Source organism: Coregonus clupeaformis, chromosome 7 (genome assembly GCF_020615455.1).
Source record: "Coregonus clupeaformis isolate EN_2021a chromosome 7, ASM2061545v1, whole genome shotgun sequence".
Lineage (NCBI taxonomy): Eukaryota > Metazoa > Chordata > Actinopteri > Salmoniformes > Salmonidae > Coregonus > Coregonus clupeaformis.
In genome coordinates, this window is record NC_059198.1 from 31697104 (window position 1) to 31715399 (window position 18296).

Consider the following 18296-nt stretch of genomic DNA (forward strand, 5'->3'; position numbering starts at 1 on the left):
GGGCCGGACTGGCGACATGCACCACTGGCTTGGTGCGAGGAGCAGGAACAGGCCGGGCCGGACTGGCGACGCAAACCACTGGCTTGGTGCGAGGAGCAGTAACGGGCCGGGCCGGACTGGCGACGCGCACAACTGGCTTGGTGCGAGGAGCAGGAACGGGCCGGGCCGGACTGGTGACACGCACCACTGGTTTGGTGTGAGGAGCAGGAACGGGCCGGGCCAGACTGTGGACGCGCACCACTGGCTTGGTGCGAGGAGCAGGAACAGGCCGGGCCGGACTGGCGACGCGCACCACAGGCTTGGTGCGAGGAGCAGGAACGGGCCGGGCCGGGCCGGACTGGCGACGCGCACCACTGGCTTGGTGCGGGGCGCAGGACTGGGTTCCTTTATTAACCCCCGCTCCTTCTGCTGCCTAATCAGCTCCTCTCACCGTGCCTCTACTTTTTCCTTCTCCCTTTTAGCCTCCTGTAGCGCCTCCCTCTGACCGAATAACTCCTGTTCCCTCTGAGCCAACAGCCCCCGTAACATGGTGGCCTCCTCTCCTAACCTGCAGATCCGCCCTTTCACGGCCTCCTGCTGCCTCGTCGTCCACACCGTGTGCCCCTCCCCCCCCACATTTTTTTTCTTGGGGTTGCCTCTCGGGTCTCCGTTGTTTCTCCTCTCCTACCCGGGCTTCCTCCTTCATTGCCTTCCGATAACGGACGGCCTCCTCCTCTGTAATTCTCCCCCAACCGAGGAGAACATCTACTAATGTTACCTCCTGTTGAGTCCCAGGCGTTTGCTCCTTCTCGGCACGTTGCTTGGTCCTTGTTTGGTGGGATCTTCTGTCACGTTCGTTGAATGATGGGTCAGACCAAGGCGCAGCGTGATATGCGTACATGTTTATTAACTTAGCAACACAACGTCAAAACAACAAACGAAACGTGAAGTCCAAGGTAGACACAACAAACCTTAACCGGAACAAGATCCCACAACTAGTGCCAATAGGCTGCCTAAGTATGGTCCCCAATCAGAGACAACGAGCGACAGCTGCCTCTGATTGGGAACCACACCGGCCAACATAGAACTATACATACTAGATCACAAACATAGAAAATACAACAAGGAATATACACACCCTGACTCAACATATAAGCGTCCCCTGAGTCAGGGCGTGACAAGTATAAACACCATGGGACCACGCAGCCGTCATACCGCTCAGGAAGGAGATGCATTCTGTCTCCTAGAGATGAACGTACTTTGGCCGCTCAGCAAGGAAGAAGCCACTGCTCCATAAAAACGCCAGACTACGGTTTGCAACTGCACATGGGGACAAAGATCGTACTTTTTGGAGAAATGTCCTCTGGTCTGATGAAACAAAAATAGAACTGTTTGGCCATAATGACCATTGTCATGTTGGAGGAAAAAGGGGGATCTTGCAAGCTGAAGAACACCATCCCAACCGTGAAGCACGGGGGTCGCAGCGTCATACTGTGGGGGTGCTTTGCTGCAGGAGGGACTGGTGCACTTCACAAAATAGATGGCGTCATGAGGAAGGAACATTATGTGGATATATTAAAGCAACATCTCAAGACATCAGTTAGGAAGTTAAAGCTTGGTCGCAAATGGGTCTTCCAAATGGACAATGACCCCAAGCATACTTCATAAAGTTGTGGCAAAATGGCTTAAGGACAACAAAGTCAAGGTATTGGAGTGGCCATCACAAAGCCCTGACCTCAATCCAATAGAACATTTGTGGGCAGAACTGAAAAAGTGTGTGCGAGCAAGTAGGCCTACAAACCTGACTCTGTTACACCAGCTCTGTCAGGAGGAATGGGCCAAAATTCACCCAACTTATTGTTTTATACACACTCGTTAGAGGAAAAATCCCACCCCGCTTTAGGCGGGCTTTATTTTTCCACTGTACATATTTTGTAAGCTCACACCTGGGTTTAGCTCATGTGATTTTCCTCTGCTCTCCTGACCATCAGGTCACACATACACACACACACACACACACACACACACACACACACGTAATTTATCATAGTCTACTCCTTGCTCGGGCAGGCTGCATTTTTTAGTTATCGCCGTTCTCACAATATCCTGCAATCCTTTTCACTCTCCTTTCCCTGTGTGTTTTGGAACCAGTCTCCTGTTATTGGTTTCAATCGTTTTGCACTTCTGCTTGCCTAATTACAAGACACAAATACTCTGTTGCTGGGATATAAACACATTTGATTAACTCTCTAAGCTCTAGTCTACTAATTAGTCATACATTATTAGTTTAACTGAGGGTGTGACATTTCAGTCATATCTTACTCACACATTTCTTTATCACCAGTATACCAGCAACATGAGAAATGTAGTTGAACGGATCTCTCTCCATGCCCACTCCCCGTGGACTCCTGTCACACCCCCGCGAGAAAAGCATGAGAGAAAATCAGTTGATAGCTTCGATTGGAAGCTGTACACCGGTTGCAGGTAGAAGTGGTGCTGTACAGGAACGTATTCAATGCCTTTGTTGCTCCTCTTCAGCCGGTTCGAAGTTTTTATTTTATTTTATTGCGGTTCACACCGTTCTGGACCGAATTATCTCTGCTATGCATCAAGACACCATCTGTAGTAACCTCGAGAGAGGACAGATCATAACAGTTTAGTTGAGTTCATTTCCAATCCAAGAAATCCACATAAGCATTGACTATATGACAAATTATTATGTTTTACCAATTATTCTTAATACCAATTTCTAATATACTCCCCTTATCACCCTGTCGAATCAGCCAGAGCACTTAGCTCATCAGTAGCCTTCCCATTGCCATCCTCCCCCATCTCCTAAGTCTGACCAGCTCCAGCATCCTCAGCTCCCTCATCTCTAGGTCGTCGGTTTCCTCATGGTACTCTTGTGCAGTGGTTTGGATGATACCAGGTCGAGCTCCCATCTATCCGTACAGCCGTCGGTACAGCCTGGGTGACGATGTATGGTCTCTTTGGCTCTGACCTTCTTCCGTCACTAGGGTCTCCGGATCAGGCAGAGTCCCTCTCAATCCATCGACATCGGTCTGCGGAGAGTGTCCTTCTGGCAGCGTACCAATAGGGAAGCTCGGTGTCCCTACTGCAAAGACACACAGACACAGACAGACACAAAATAAAACAATTCTACCAATGGCGGGGCCATCTTCCTCTTCTGGGGTTAGAACTCTCCTACAGTGGGACACATGGATCTAGGTATCTGTCTCTGCCACTTTCACCGTCATTGAGGTAGCCAGCAACACCTGGTACGGGCCCCTCCACCTAGGGTCTTTCCAGCTCTTTCTACTGTAGTCTTTTACCGCCACGAAGTCTCCAGGGCGCAGACAATGCTCAGATTCTCCTGCTCGGTTTGGCAAAGAAGCCTTCACCCGTGGGAAGAAAGTTTTAAGAACATTGTTAGGTGAGACACAGTATGCTACTGTACCATGTCTTCTCATCAGTCAGGAAAAGCCTTCAGATTAGGAAGTGCACATTATTGCAGCTTTTTGTAGTCCACTAGTTTCAGGGACCAGCCCCCTTTGTACTTTGTCTCTGGCCACAAATACATTTGCCCATAACATATTCCATCTAACCCATAACACATTAATTACTACTGCTCATATTCTTAATACAATTTGCATATTTACCAAAAGGCCCCAAGGGACCAGTAATTCCCCCCTTTGGTCACATGATTCACATCGTGATTCATGCGTTCAAAAAATAAAACAACATTGCCTGTTAAATCAAAATAACAAATCAAATTAGAATGACAACCATTGATATCATCTTAACTTAATTGTATCCCATAAAGTAATTGAAGGGGTAGTAAAATTGACTAGCGACAGGTGTCCCTCATTCAGGGCTAGCGCTCTCTCTCTGTCATTGTCATGGTCCGAATCATATATAGGACTATTGCCAAATTATAAACTTCTTCCTAATCATTAGTGTTTACATATTACATTTAAATGTCACCCAATGTTCTAGGTTCTCTAGTGAGGGTGATCAGATCCCACCAAAAAGTCAGAACAGAGGTCAGAGGTCATTGAAATCCTTCTAAGAAGTGTTTCATTCTATAGTAGACTAATCATTAACAACAATCAAAGGATTTAATACATTTTGTATCCCAAGTGTACAGTAAGTCCTCAGTACATTTATTTTCAAAAGAAATCACATGTTTAATTACAACTCACTCAGAAAATAAAACTTCAAAAAATTCCATGTGTTTGTCCCTTTAAGAAACCTCATTCCTAACCTGTGAAAACCCCCTAAAATAAAAATAAATACCCTATCCAACTAACATTTCATAATAGGTGGGTTGTGTGTGGTTATTTCAAAACCAAATGGTACAAAAACTAACAAAAATGGCCAGGCCTTATTTAATTTGGTAGCTCCCTTCACTGCCTACTCCGGATATCTTACTACTTATAAAATTGCAGAATTTAACTAACATCTCTCCCCAAGACCACATACTCTGGAACATCTGAAAAAGATAATGAAACCCCCTTCTCCTGTAAGAAAAAGTATACATATTGTTAACATTCACTCTTAATCAGTAACAATCATGACGACGATAATTCCACTATCTTCCCTCACATCTTAATTGATGTTTACATTTATTTCCTCGTTTCTACTCCAGAATAAGATGACCTAAACTCTCTCACAATATGAAAACCACCCAAGGTTCTCTGATTTTGCAATGAGTATCTTTAATTGATTACCCTTTAGACTCCACTGTCCGTAATTCACACAAGGATTATTCAATCCCAAAATTGGCTCCATTTGCTCCCATGTCAAATTATCGTGGTATAGTTACTGGATCAACGAAATAGGCAATAGCTGTTTCGCCTTACATTGTTCCTGTCAACCCTTTACATGTCATATTTTATTCATTCGCCAATATAATCAATTACTACGTGTAAGGAATCAGTGATATTTTATCCCAGGCATCTATTAAAAAAGTTGTTTGAGACGTTGTCTCCTACTTTTCCCTTAACATCAATCCTGGAAGAAAGAATCCCACTCAAGACACATCAGACAACACTGTTCCATTAAGTGTAAATACACCTTACAAACTAACAAACCCATAACCCCTTTCCGATAATCCAATCATTGCAACCAGTGATCCGTGTCAACAGCATCAATGTAACAGCTTTGCTTCAGTCCCTACCTGGGCTTGAACCAGGGACCCTCTGCACACATCAAAAACAATCTCCCTCGCAGCACAGTTACCCATCGCTCCACAAAAGCCGCGGCCCCTGGAGAGCAAGGGAAACAACTACCTCACTGTCTCAGAGCGAGTGACGTCACCAATTGAAACGCTACAAGTTCGCACCGCTAACTAGCTAGCCATTTCACACCAGTTACACTCACCCCCGTTTGACCTCCTCCTTTTCCGTAGCAACCAGTGATCCCACTACACCAAACTTAACCCATTATGTCCCTTACAGCCCGCTCCAGTTCAGCGAGCCCCAGTCCCTAACACCCGCAGACTAAAACCCATTCTCAAACAGCGTTCTATGTTTACCTCTATCGTAGGGTTAAAAAGCTAACTTGACAACTTTCATAATCCTAGATTGCTGTTGTAGCTTTATGTTTTGGTTCAGTGTCTCTGTTAGGATGTTGGGTCAGTAATATTTCTGTAGTGATCTCAGCAGGGACGGCTTGTTCAATAGGGCGATATGGGCGACGCACTGCCAAACGGGAAAAGGAAGGGATTTTTTTTCTAATCAATTATATAAAAAAAATAAAAATAAAATTATATTTTTTTTTTATAAATTTATAAAAAATTATATCACGGCAACAGCAGTTATCAGTGTTCACGTCTGATCTGCCAGCCACTAAATGTCAAATCAGGCTAAAGTCGTGCTTCAAATGGCCCCGCCCGTTTTTTGGGCGATTTCAGTCAGGTTGAAAATCGCCCAGAAGTCTCTCATAGCCTGTCATGTAAAATCTATTTTTTTAAATTTCAAAGCTTTCAATACATTCTCTATGGGTGTCTGTGGGCTTGCACTTACGCGCTTTCGTCATACATAACGTAACCACGAATGAACGTAACTAAGAAAAGACCAGGTAGCAGCCTCAATCAATTCACTACTACTATCAAAATGGCTAGGCTTCAGTCCAACTCGATTGTGTCTTTGAAAGAAGTTCCTTTTTGTCGGCGAACAAATTAAGATAAATTGGCAACGAAACAATTAGGACCTCCCAGACCAAATTTAATAATTCAACAGGTTTCTACTAAAGGCGGAAAGTCCTACACCCGAGGATTTTCCAAAAATTGGTACGAACGAAAAAGACATTGCCACTCACTCAACTGGATGACGAGGGATACAGGCTAGCTGTCCGCCGCCACAACGATGAGGTTAGTGTTGATAATCACAAGTTTACTGGATGTGGATATGGTGTAATAAAGGCAGTTTATTCAGAGGTAAATATATCTGGAATCGCGTTCACGGACCCGTTCGTCAAACTCTTAGGGAGCTATAAATTAAGCCCCATTACTTACCATATCAGATAAGAGAAATTGCTGCAGCTACATATATTTTACATCCTGGCCCTACATAGTTCACTATTTGCATCACTTACCAAAATATTACATGTGGTCATATATGCTTGGAAAGTGGAGATGCCATAGAACGTCAAAAAAAGTAAACATTGCTGGAGACACATTGTCGTTTTGGAGAAGACATCGCGTTTGCTAGCGAAGAGATTTGTTGTGGCAAATGAACTTGGGCTGGGAATTGCCAGGAACCTCACGATAAGATATATGCATCAGCATTGCGAGTCTCATGATTCTATACATATTGCGATTCGATACTGTGATTTTATTGCGCACCATATGTCTGTTGCAGAGGGATCAGAAAGCCATGAGAACGAGTTTTGATCAGTCATGGAAATAAAAGTGCTGAAAACTAATTGGCTCCCAATGTGAAAAGATTGAGAACAAGCTATGAAGGAACAATAATGGTGTTTTGGTGCAGGTACAGCCAACTAGCGCTAAAATATTGCGATATTGTCAATACAGTATATCGTAAAGTATCACTATGTAACTCGATTTCTTTCACCCCAATCCCTCAAATTAACGGTAAATAACTGAATTGTTTGCCCCACATTTAGCTAAGATGATTAGCTAGCCAGCTAAAATGTTTTATTTAGTTAGCAGTCGCATCTACAATAGTTTACTGTCAATAACATGTCTCCAAAAATGACGTGGTGTCTCCAATTGTGTTGACATTTTACAATTGCAATGCGCATCCATGAGTATCCACTTTCTGTAGCTCAGCTGGTAGAGCATGGTGCTTGTAACGCCAAGGTAGTGGGTTCGATCCCCGGGACCACCCATACACAAAAATGTATGCACGCATGACTGTAAGTCGCTTTGGATAAAAGCGTCTGCTAAATGGCATATTATTATTATTATTATCTGAAGAGAGCCCAGAAACATTGTGTGCAGACATTTTATGCAATAAATGAAGTAGGTTCAATCTAGTAGTTCTGATCTTCTGATTGGTCCTGATGAGTTGGGCGAGGTCACCTCCAGGCTACTGTCACTGTTGCATTGGCTCTGAGTCGGGTTCTCTGTCTTCAAATGTTCAGCCTAAGAGAGGGATTTTTGTGTGTGTGTGTGTGTGTGTGTGTTTAACAGTGATGATGTGTGTGTGTGTGTGTGTTTAACAGTGATGATGTGTGTGTGTGTGTGTGTGTTTGTGTGTGTGTGTGTCCTCAGAGCAAGAACTCGTGAGTTGGAAGAACTGAGAGGCCTATGGCGTGGGTGTTGTCCTTGGCCACCTGCTGACAAGGCTGACAAGATAGGACCCTTTTGTCCATTGTTATTGGATAGGAACAGAACTTATAACCAGCTCCTGACCTAAATAGATCTTAGCACAACATTTTACTCAACATATCATATTCCATATTCACTATAACAAATATATTTACTACGACATTAGCAAGAACCGCCACATCCTCAGCCGGCTAATCCAGTGTGTGAAGTTTTGCGGAGTGTTTGAGTTAGCTTTGCGAGGCAAAGATGAAACTGAGGGCTCCACCAACCCTGGTAAGCCAACACTTTTGAGATCAGTCAATAAATGCTTCTGGTATTGACTTATATGCTGCCCCTGTCTTCATGTTGTTGCTGGACATATCTTTTTTTAAATGTGTGTAGGTCACCTAAATCATCAGAAAAATTGCCCCTCCTGAGAATTTTTTCAGGAGCCGCCACTGGATCTCAGCTAAAAGTTTTTATATTCCTCAGTTAATGGTATCTTTCTCCCTAATATATCTTCATACTCTGCTTCTTTCCAACAATGTGTTTTTATCCCTTGTGTTTTTAATACTATTTTTATTATCTTTGTCCCCTTGCTTCACTTCCCATTAAGATAACACACTCGCTTCCCTGTGCTTCGGCACTATACTCTTATTTTCCCCTGTTATCAACTAAGATCATATCCACAGCTCTATGAAAAAACCAATCCGCTATTATTAGAAGTCAGCAGGTCTAGGTAACTGTCCTTTCTGATTAGGCTACAGGTAACAAACCAAACACTTGCTGTAGTTGACAAGCATATATTCAATTAATTTCCATATTCCATTCAATATTTAAAATTACAACCCCGTTTCCCAGTAGGTTCCTCCAGCATCATCAGGCCACACAAAACAAAAATGTATTCCCTCAAATCGTTCCGTTTACATCTTAAAATAAAGACTGGCTGCCATGTCAATCCAAGCAACCCACGGCCACAGCCGAGATAATCAGAAATCCAGATTTCAGTCAGTAACACCGAACCTATGCCTATTGAAATGACAAGTAAATCCCACAAATACCCCAATTACAATGGTTTGTAGTCTTAACATCTGTCACATAACACAATTACCATAAAATAGCCTTAAAGGTCATCCAAGTGTTTCTTTGCTGATATTACGTATTTTATACAGGATTAGTTCATGTTTGATATTGAGAGCTGCACATGATTTGGAGGATGAGGACATTCCATGTATTTATTTCTGTCACTGGTGGGTGCCAGAAGTTATGCGTACCAAGATAGCTGGGGGGCCGCTGGTGCTAATCTTAGAAGGAGTACGTGATGGAATATCCTGACTAGGGTGCAACACGATACCATATAGGGTGATGCTATTGTGGTGAGGAGTGACACTCAATAATGGTTGGCAACTGTTGGATAGAATTAGCTTGCAAACAAGTATATAAGCTAAGAGATTTCCTTTGTTCAGGAGTTCAGATAGCAATGGGCCACCCACGTGCCGTTTGCTATGTGAACCCGGTACCGCAATATTAAATACTTTGAATCAACTCTCCATGTAAGTATTTAAGTATCTTCTTGCATACTGAATTACATGATGCCAGAGAAACTCATCATAACATTTGCAAAGATCTCACATGCTCAAAGGGAATAAATTAACAGTCAACGAGTCAAATCTACATTCATTAATTTGGAAACAGATCTAACAAGTTTAATCAAATGGATTATGTTTTCTCTTGCGACATAATGAAATTCCTCTACTACACCACCTTAGCTCCGCAATGAGAGACAATCAAATAATGCTTAACCTCATCTCAATCAAATGATCTATGTATTGTTTCCCACCCCTCACGTACGTCTACGTTTTGGGTGCGCAAGTTATCATATGAATATTATTCCAATTATTACTTTATGAAATCTCTAGTATTCGACTACACACACATAAAATTCATCCTATTTTCATATATTCACATAATCCATATAGAACGTTAGAACTCCTAGGTACTCACATCAAGCAATCCCTTCGTATTTTTAACGATTCTCAATCAACATAAATCAGCTTCTTCAAACATACTCCCAGCGGAACCAAAAAACAGACTTTAGTTTCCCGGACATTGCCCTGCCTGTCATGGGATCCTCCCAGAAAATAACGACTTTCCAGTACTTTGTAAAACACCATCCCGCTCTCAATACCACTCCTTGATCTTCTATGACCTAATTCTGTTATATATCAAAATGTATTATCCAAACTTATATCAAATTATCATACACATTTCTGTAATTTATTATGCACACTTCAGATTAAAATTTATTTAAGCTCTCTGTTCATAAGGTAGCCTATGTTGTTCCATTCAATTACTTAACTTCGTAAGCTGACTTTTTCTCCTTATTAATTATATTTCCAGGCCATCGTGCGCTCATTAAATCCCCTGCTTTATATGCCTCTTTCATATAATTTAAATCCCATTTCGTGTTGCTACGGCAATATTGTAAATTATATATTTTCGCACTATCTGTAATTTATCCCTTTTAAAAATACCTTCTGGAGGATACTCATTATCTGTCCATGCTGATAAATCACTGAGATATGGTTCCACATAGAAAAACCCTAATTTACTTAACATCCATTCGCGCATTGTCTGATTTTAGATTTTATAAAATGCGGATTTGTCTGCAATACTTTCGTATTGTAACCTGTAATTTAAACTGATTTTTATTTGGATTTCATGTAATGGACATACACAAAATAGTCCAAATTGGTGAAGTGAAAAAAATAAAATAACTTGTTTAAAAAATGTCAAAAATAATTATAACAGAAAAGTGGTGTGTGCATATGTATTCACCCCCTTTGCTATGAAGCCCCTAAATAAGATCTGGTGCAACCAATTACCTTCAGAAGTCACATAATTAGTTAAATAAAGTCCACCTGTGTGCAATCTAAGTGTCACATGATCTGTCACATGATCTCAGTATATATACACTTGTTCTGAAAGGCCCAGAGTCTGCAACACAACTAAGCAAGGGGCACCACCAAGGAAGCGGCACCATGAAGACCAAGGAGCTCTCCAAACAGGTCAGGGACAAAGTTGTGGAGAAGTACAGTACAGGGTTGGGTTATAAAAAATTATCAGAAACTTTGAACATCCCACGAGGACCATTAAATCCATTATTAAAAAATGGAAAGAATATGGCACCACAACAAACCTGCCAAGAGAGGGCCACCCACCAAAACTCACAGACCAGGCAAGGAATGCATTAATCAGAGAGGCAACAAAGAGACCAAAGATAACCCTGAAGGAGCTGCAAAGCTCAAAGCGGAGATTGGAGTATCTGTCCATAGGACCACTTTAAGCCGTACGCTCCACAGAGCTGGGCTTTACGGAAGAGTGGCCATAAAAAAGCCATTGCTTAAAGAAAAAAATAAGCAAACACGTTTAGTGTTCACCAAAAGGCATGTGGGAGACTCCCCAAACATATGGAAGAAGGTACTCTGCTCAGTGAGACTAAAGTTGAGCTTTTTGGCCATCAAGGAAAACGCTATGCCTGGTGCAAACCCAACACCTCTCATCACCCCGAGAACACCATCACCACAGTGAAGCATGGTGGTGGCAGCATCATGCTGTGCGGATGGTTTTCATCTGCAGGGACTGGGAAACTGGTTAGAATTAAAGGAATGATGGATGGCGCTAAATACAGGTAAATTCTTGAGGGAAACCTGTTTCAGTCTTCCAGAGATTTGAGACTGGGACTGAGGTTCACCTTCCAGCAGGACAATGACCCTAAGCATACTGCTAAAGCAACACTTGAGTGGCTTAAGGGGAAACATTTAAATGTCTTGGAATGGCCTAGTCAAAGCCCAGACCTCAATCCAATTGAGAATCTGTGGTATGACTTAAAGATTAATGTACACCAGCTGAATCCATCCGACTTGAAGGAGCTGGAGCAGTTTTGCCTTGAAGAATGGGCAAAAATCCAAGTGGCTAGATGTGCCAAGCTTATAGAGACATACCCCAAGAGACTTGCAGCTGTAATTGCTGCAAAAGGTGGCTCTACAAAGTTTTGAATTTGGGGGGGTGAATAGTTATGCACGCTCAAGTTTACAGTTTTTTTGTCTTATTTCTTGTTTGTTTCACAATACAAAATATTTTGCAACTTCAAAGTGGTAGGCATGTTGTGTAAATCAAATGATACAAACCCCCAAAATTCCAAGGGGGGTGAATACTTTCGCAAGCCACTGTATATACAGTTGAAGTCGGAAGTTTGCATACACCTTAGCCAAATACATTTCATCTCAGTTTTTTACAATTCCTGGCATTTAATCCTAGTAAAAATTCCCTCTCTTAGGTCAGCTAGGATCACCACTTTATTTTAAGAATGTGAAATGTCAGAATAACGGTAGAGAGAATTATTTATTTCAGCTTTTATTTCTTTCATCACATTCCCAGTGGGTCAGAAGTTTACATATACTCAATTAGTATTTGGTAGCATTGCCTTTAAATTGTTTAACTTGGGTCAAACATTTCGGGTAGCCTTCCACAAGCTTCCCACAATAAGTTGGGTGAATTTTGGCCCATTCCTCCTGACAGAGCTGGTGTAACTGAGTCAGGTTTGTAGGCCTCCTTGCTTGCACACGCTTTTTCAGTTCTGCCCACACATTTTCTATAGGATTGAGGTCACAGCTTTGTGATGGCCACTCCAATACCTTGAATTTGTTGTCTTTAAGACATTTTGCCACAACTTTGGAATAATGCTTGGGGTCATTGTCCATTTGGAAGACCCATTTGCGACCAAGCTTTAACTTCCTGACTGATGTCTTGAGATGTTGCTTCAATATATCCACATAATGTTCCTTCCTCATGATGCCATCTATTTTGTGTAGTGCACCAGTTCCTCCTGCAGCAAAGCACCCCCACAGCATGATTCTGCCACCCCCGTCCTTCACGGTTGGGATGGTGTTCTTCGGCTTGGAAGCACCCCCTTTTTCCTCCAAACATAACGATGGTCATTATGGCCAAACAGTTCTATTTTTGTTTCATCAGACCAGAGGACATTTCTCCAAAAAGTATGATATTTTTCCCATGTGCAGTTGCAAACCGTAGTCTGGCTTTTTATGGCGGTTTTGGAGCAGTGGCTTCTTCCTTGCTGAGCGGCCTTTCAGGTTATGACGATATAGGGCTTGTTTTACTGTGGATATAGATAATTTTGTTACCTGTTTCCTCCAGCATCTTCACAAGGTCCTTTGCTGTTGTTCTGGGATTGATTTGCACTTTTCGCACCAAAGTACATTCATCTCTAGGAGACAGAACGCATCTCCTTCCTGAGTGGTTTGACGGCTGCGTGGTCCCATGGTGTTTATACTTGCATACTATTGTTTGTACAGATGAACATGGTACCTTCAGGCGTTTGTAAATTGCTCCCAAGGATGAACCAGACTTGTGGAGATCTACAATTTATTTTCTGAGGTCTTGGCTGATTTCTTTTGATTTTCCCATGATGTCAAGCAAAGAGGCACTGAGTTTGAAGGTAGGCCTTGAAATACATCCACAGGTACTTCTCCAATTCACTAAAATGATGTCAATTAGCCTATCAGAAGCTTCTAAAGCCATGACATAATTTTCTGTAATTTTCCAAGCTGTTTAAAGGCACAGTCAACTTAGTGTATGTAAACGTCTGACCCAATGGAATTGTGATACAGTAAATTATAAGTGAAATAATCTGTCTGTAAACAATTGTTGGAAAAACTACTTGTGTCATGCACAAAATAGATGTCCTAACCGACTTGCCAAAACTATAGTTTGTTAACAAGAAATGTGTGGAGTGGTTGAAAAACGAGTTTTAATGACTCCAACCTAAGTGTATATAAACTTCCGACTTCAACTGTATATATATATATATATACACTGCTCAAAAAAATAAAGGGAACACTTAAACAACGCAATGTAACTCCAAGTCAATCACACATCTGTGAAATCAAACTGTCCACTTAGGAAGCAACACTGATTGACAATAAATGTCACATGCTGTTGTGCAAATGGAATAGACAACAGGTGGAAATTATAGGCAATTAGCAAGACACCCCCAATAAAGGACTGGTTTTGCAGGTGGTGACCACAGACCACTTCTCAGTTCCTATGCTTCCTGGCTGATATTTTGGTCACTTTTGAATGCTGGCGGTGCTTTCACTCTAGTGGTAGCATGAGACGGAGTCTACAACCCACACAAGTGGCTCAGGTAGTGCAGCTCATCCAGGATGGCACATCAATGCGAGCTGTGGCAAGAAGGTTTGCTGTGTCTGTCAGCGTAGTGTCCAGAGCATGGAGGCGCTACCAGGAGACAGGCCAGTACATCAGGAGACGTAGAGGAGGCCGTAGGAGGGCAACAACCCAGCAGCAGGACTGCTACCTCCGCCTTTGTGCAAGGAGGAGCAGGAGGAGCACTGCCAGAGCCCTGCAAAATGACCTCCAGCAGGCCACAAATGTGCATGTGTCTGCTCAAACGGTCAGAAACAGACTCCATGAGGGTGGTATGAGGGCCCGACGTCCACAGGTGAGGGTTGTGCTTACAGCCCAACACCGTGCAGGACGTTTGGCATTTGCCAGAGAACACCAAGATTGGCAAATTCGCCACTGGCGCCCTGTGCTCTTCACAGATGAAAGCAGGTTCACACTGAGCACATGTGACAGACGTGACAGAGTCTGGAGACGCCGTGGAGAACGTTCTGCTGCCTGCAACATCCTCCAGCATGACCGGTTTGGCGGTGGGTCAGTCATGGTGTGTGGTGGCATTTCTTTGGGGGGCCGCACAGCCCTCCATGTGCTCGCCAGTGGTAGCCTGACTGCCATTAGGTACCGAGATGAGATCCTCAGACCCCTTGTGAGACCATATGCTGGTGCGGTTGGCCCTGGGTTCCTCCTAATGCAAGACAATGCTAGACCTCATGTGGCTGGAGTGTGTCAGCAGTTCCTGCAAGAGGAAGGCATTGATGCTATGGACTGGCCCGCCCGTTCCCCAGACCTGAATCCAATTGAGCACATCTGGGACATCATGTCTCGCTCCATCCACCAACGCCACGTTGCACCACAGACTGTCCAGGAGTTGGCGGATGCTTTAGTCCAGGTCTGGGAGGAGATCCCTCAGGAGACCATCCGCCACCTCATCATTTTGACTTGTTTTAAGGACATTACATCAAAATTACAACAAAGTTGGATCAGCCTGTAGTGTGGTTTTCCACTTTAATTTTGAGGGTGACTCCAAATCCAGACCTCCATGGGTTGATAAATTTGATTTCCATTGATAATTTCTGTGTGATTTTGTTGTCAGCACATTCAACTATGTAAAGAAAAAAGTATTTAATAACATTCTTTCATTCTAGGATGTGTTATTTTTGTGTTCCCTTAATTTTTTTGAGCAGTGTATATAGAAAATATATATTGGGGATTGGAAATGATGCCGACAATTACATTGATGGAAGCTACAAATCTATCTGCAATATTAAAGCTGATCTACCCCCTAAAAAAATAAAAAAATAATACGTCTGAAGTACCTCTGTAACTTCAAACATAGATTTTCTGAAATATTGACTGCTGAATTCATAGCGTAAGAAGTAGTTTTCTTTTTGGGGGGTGGGGGTGAAATATGTTTATTTTTATTTTCAAGTCACATCTTAATGACTGTCCCCAACGTGTCCCATTGCAGGTTCTACTTTAAGGAAAGGGGTGAAAGCTGACATCTGGACCTGGCCCATCTACAAGATCCAACTCCCAGTCAACTGTGGGGACAAAGAAGGCATGCTCAATAGGGTAAAGCTGGCCAAAGGTAGGTCGTAACAATAGACTTAATACTATGTGTTTGTGTGTAATGGTGGATGTGGTTTGGCCCGAATAACCTTGCCTGAGACCTTAAAAGTGGCAATCTGCAGTTGCTACATCCAATTTTGAATGTAGCAATATAACTTATAACAACCTCATGAGCTTAGTTCAACTGTCTTACCCCATCAGAACAAAATACTGTATACGGCTGTTTTACTCCAATATTTGTAAACAAAGTAAATGTAAACAAACACTGTATACCCTCAAAACATGGTTAACACTATAATGTTAATAGCATGGATGGTCAGTCCTTGCCTCCATAGCTCTTTTTTTCCAGGCCCATCCTTCAGCTTTTTACCGAAACATTGGTGGGGAGTCCTCTTTGTAATTGATGCAATTGCTGATTGCCCCTTTAAATACTCCTCGAGACCAGGGCCCGTATCCACAAAGCATCTCAGAAAAGGTCCTAGGAATGTTTTAAGACAGTTTTAAGACAAAGAAAACTACCAGCTCAGAGTAGGTTTTAGGATGATGTTAACACTGCCCACACAAATTCTGAGCCAGGAGTAAAATCAACTCATAAACTTTTATCTCAGCTGGTAATCACGACAGTTTGAGGTACCGCAAAGGAGAGATAGTGATGAGGCTCATTGACATTGCAAATTATGGGGAATAACCAATCGTGAGGAGGCATTGCCAGCTGTGAACTCTATAGGTAACACGCAACCATGGTGAATGTGACTGTGGTAAAAAGTTCGATATTATTTTCATCTGGCACGATCACTTTGCCTACTCTAATATGTTGGCATGCATTTTTTGATGGTCATTAAAAGCGGAATTATGCCAATATTACCATTATATCAACACAATCGTCACTTCCGTTTAACAACTCTGAAAAGCTTTGGCACAGTAGGCATCAATTCACTTGCCAACAATGTTGCATACAACGTTTGAAAGGTCTATCTGTCACGAACAGAAGAGGACCCAAGAGCGCAAGTTCAAATTCAGAGTTCTTTATTCAAGGTTACAGGCGGGAAGAGGAGTCCCAGGGGTGTCAGGGGTCTTTCAGGGTCCTCCTGTGGGTACCTGTGCTCCGGGGGTCACCAAATGTCCGGGGGTGTCCAGTCCAAGTGCTTAGTGTGTGTGTTCCCCAGTGATGGAGCGGCGTATCGGGCTGAGGGTGGTGAAACGTCTGGGCACGCTCATCTGGTGGTCGGAGACCTGGGGGAACACACACACACAACAGCAATATGAATGGCAGGCAGAAGTACAGATCAGGGCTGGGCAAATATCGTGGTGAGAGACAGAAGGCAGAAACGAGTTACCGGAGGGGCTGAAGATCGGAGAGTAGTCGAGGTCCAGAAGGCAGGTTGGGATAGACGGGGCAGTAGAACAAGGAGGCAGTCAAGAAAGGATCGGTATCACAAACAGGAGTCAGAGCGCAGACAGGCAGGTTACTGGTCCGGGTTTGAAGACGATCTGACAGGGCTTGGCTGAAAACCAGGGCTTGATATACTGGGAGAGGTAGTGGGGAAATGCAGTTCAGCTGGCAGAGTAATTAGAACAGAGTGAGGCAAGGTGAGGATGGTGAGTGGGAAATGCAGTGCAGCTGGCCAGGTAACAAGAGCAGAGCAGGGCAGGTGGAGCTAGTTAGGCTGAGTAGAGAGAGGGAGGTGAGCAGAGTGGAAGATAATTGAATGCAATTAATGTTGCTACCAGGGAGAGAGAGTGCTCATGACAGGACCCCCCTCCAAGGGACGGCCCCAGAAGTCCCAAGAACAACATCATGCCGGGAGGGTGGAGGGGAGCAGGCGGCGGGTCAGAACTCCTCCGAGCGGTCCGAGTGAATCTCCTCATCCTCAGAAGGAGCTGGAGGGTCACGGTCGGGAGACAGGACAGGCACTGAGACAGGAGCAGGGCGGGCCGGACGGCTAGGAACCCCTCTTGGACGGCCCCCTACGGATTGCAGGCTGATCAGGATGTAGTCGGTGGAAGTCAGTGATAAGGGTCCGGTCCACTATCCTCCTGGCCGGGATCCAGGTCCTCTCCTCTGGACCATATCCCTCCCAATCAACGAGGTACTGGAGACCCCTACCCCTTCGCCTAGAGCGGAGCAGCCGCCGGACGGTGAAGACCGGACCGCCATCTACGAGGCGCGGAGGAGGTGGCGCCGGAGCTGCAGGGACCAGGGGACTTTCATGGACCGGCTTGACCTTGGAGACGTGGAAGGTGGGGTGGACCCGCATGGAGCGGGCAACTGAAGTCGGACCGCCGTTGGACTGATGACTTTCTGCACAGGAAAAGGACCAATGAAGCGAGGGGCCAGCTTTCGTGATACAACCCGCAGCGGCAGATCCCGGGCAGACAGCCAGACCTTCTGACCAACCCGGTAAGTAGGTGCTGGGGTCCTCCGTCGGTTGGCACCGACGGCGTAGCTGGTTCCAGACTTCAGGAGCACAGTGCGAGCCTGGGCCCAAGTGCGGCGGCAGCGGCGGGCATACGCAAGAGCAGACGGACAGGTGGCATCCGCCTCCTGGCTGGCAAACAGTGGAGGTTGATACCCGTAGACACACTGAAAAGGGGGAGAGCCCGGTGGAGGAACTGGTGAGTGAATTATGGGCATATTCCACCCAGAGCAGGTGTTGAGCCCAGGCCCGGGGATTTTGGGAAGCCACACACCTCAGTGCCTTCTCCAGCTCCTGGTTCATGCGTTCAGTCTGGCCGTTTGACTGCGGGTGGA

General features: G+C 44.1%; 1 protein-coding gene across 1 annotated transcript in view; it reads left to right on the forward strand.

Moving 5' to 3' along the window:
• The window catches only part of LOC121569732 (nuclear body protein SP140-like protein), a 78364-nt gene that overhangs the window by 24347 nt on the left and 35721 nt on the right, over positions 1 to 18296 (forward strand). Inside the window, exon 4 of the mRNA XM_041880888.2 lies at positions 15444 to 15563. Within this exon, the coding sequence (XP_041736822.2) occupies positions 15444 to 15563 (120 nt within the window). The remainder of the gene's footprint in view (positions 1 to 15443; positions 15564 to 18296) is intronic.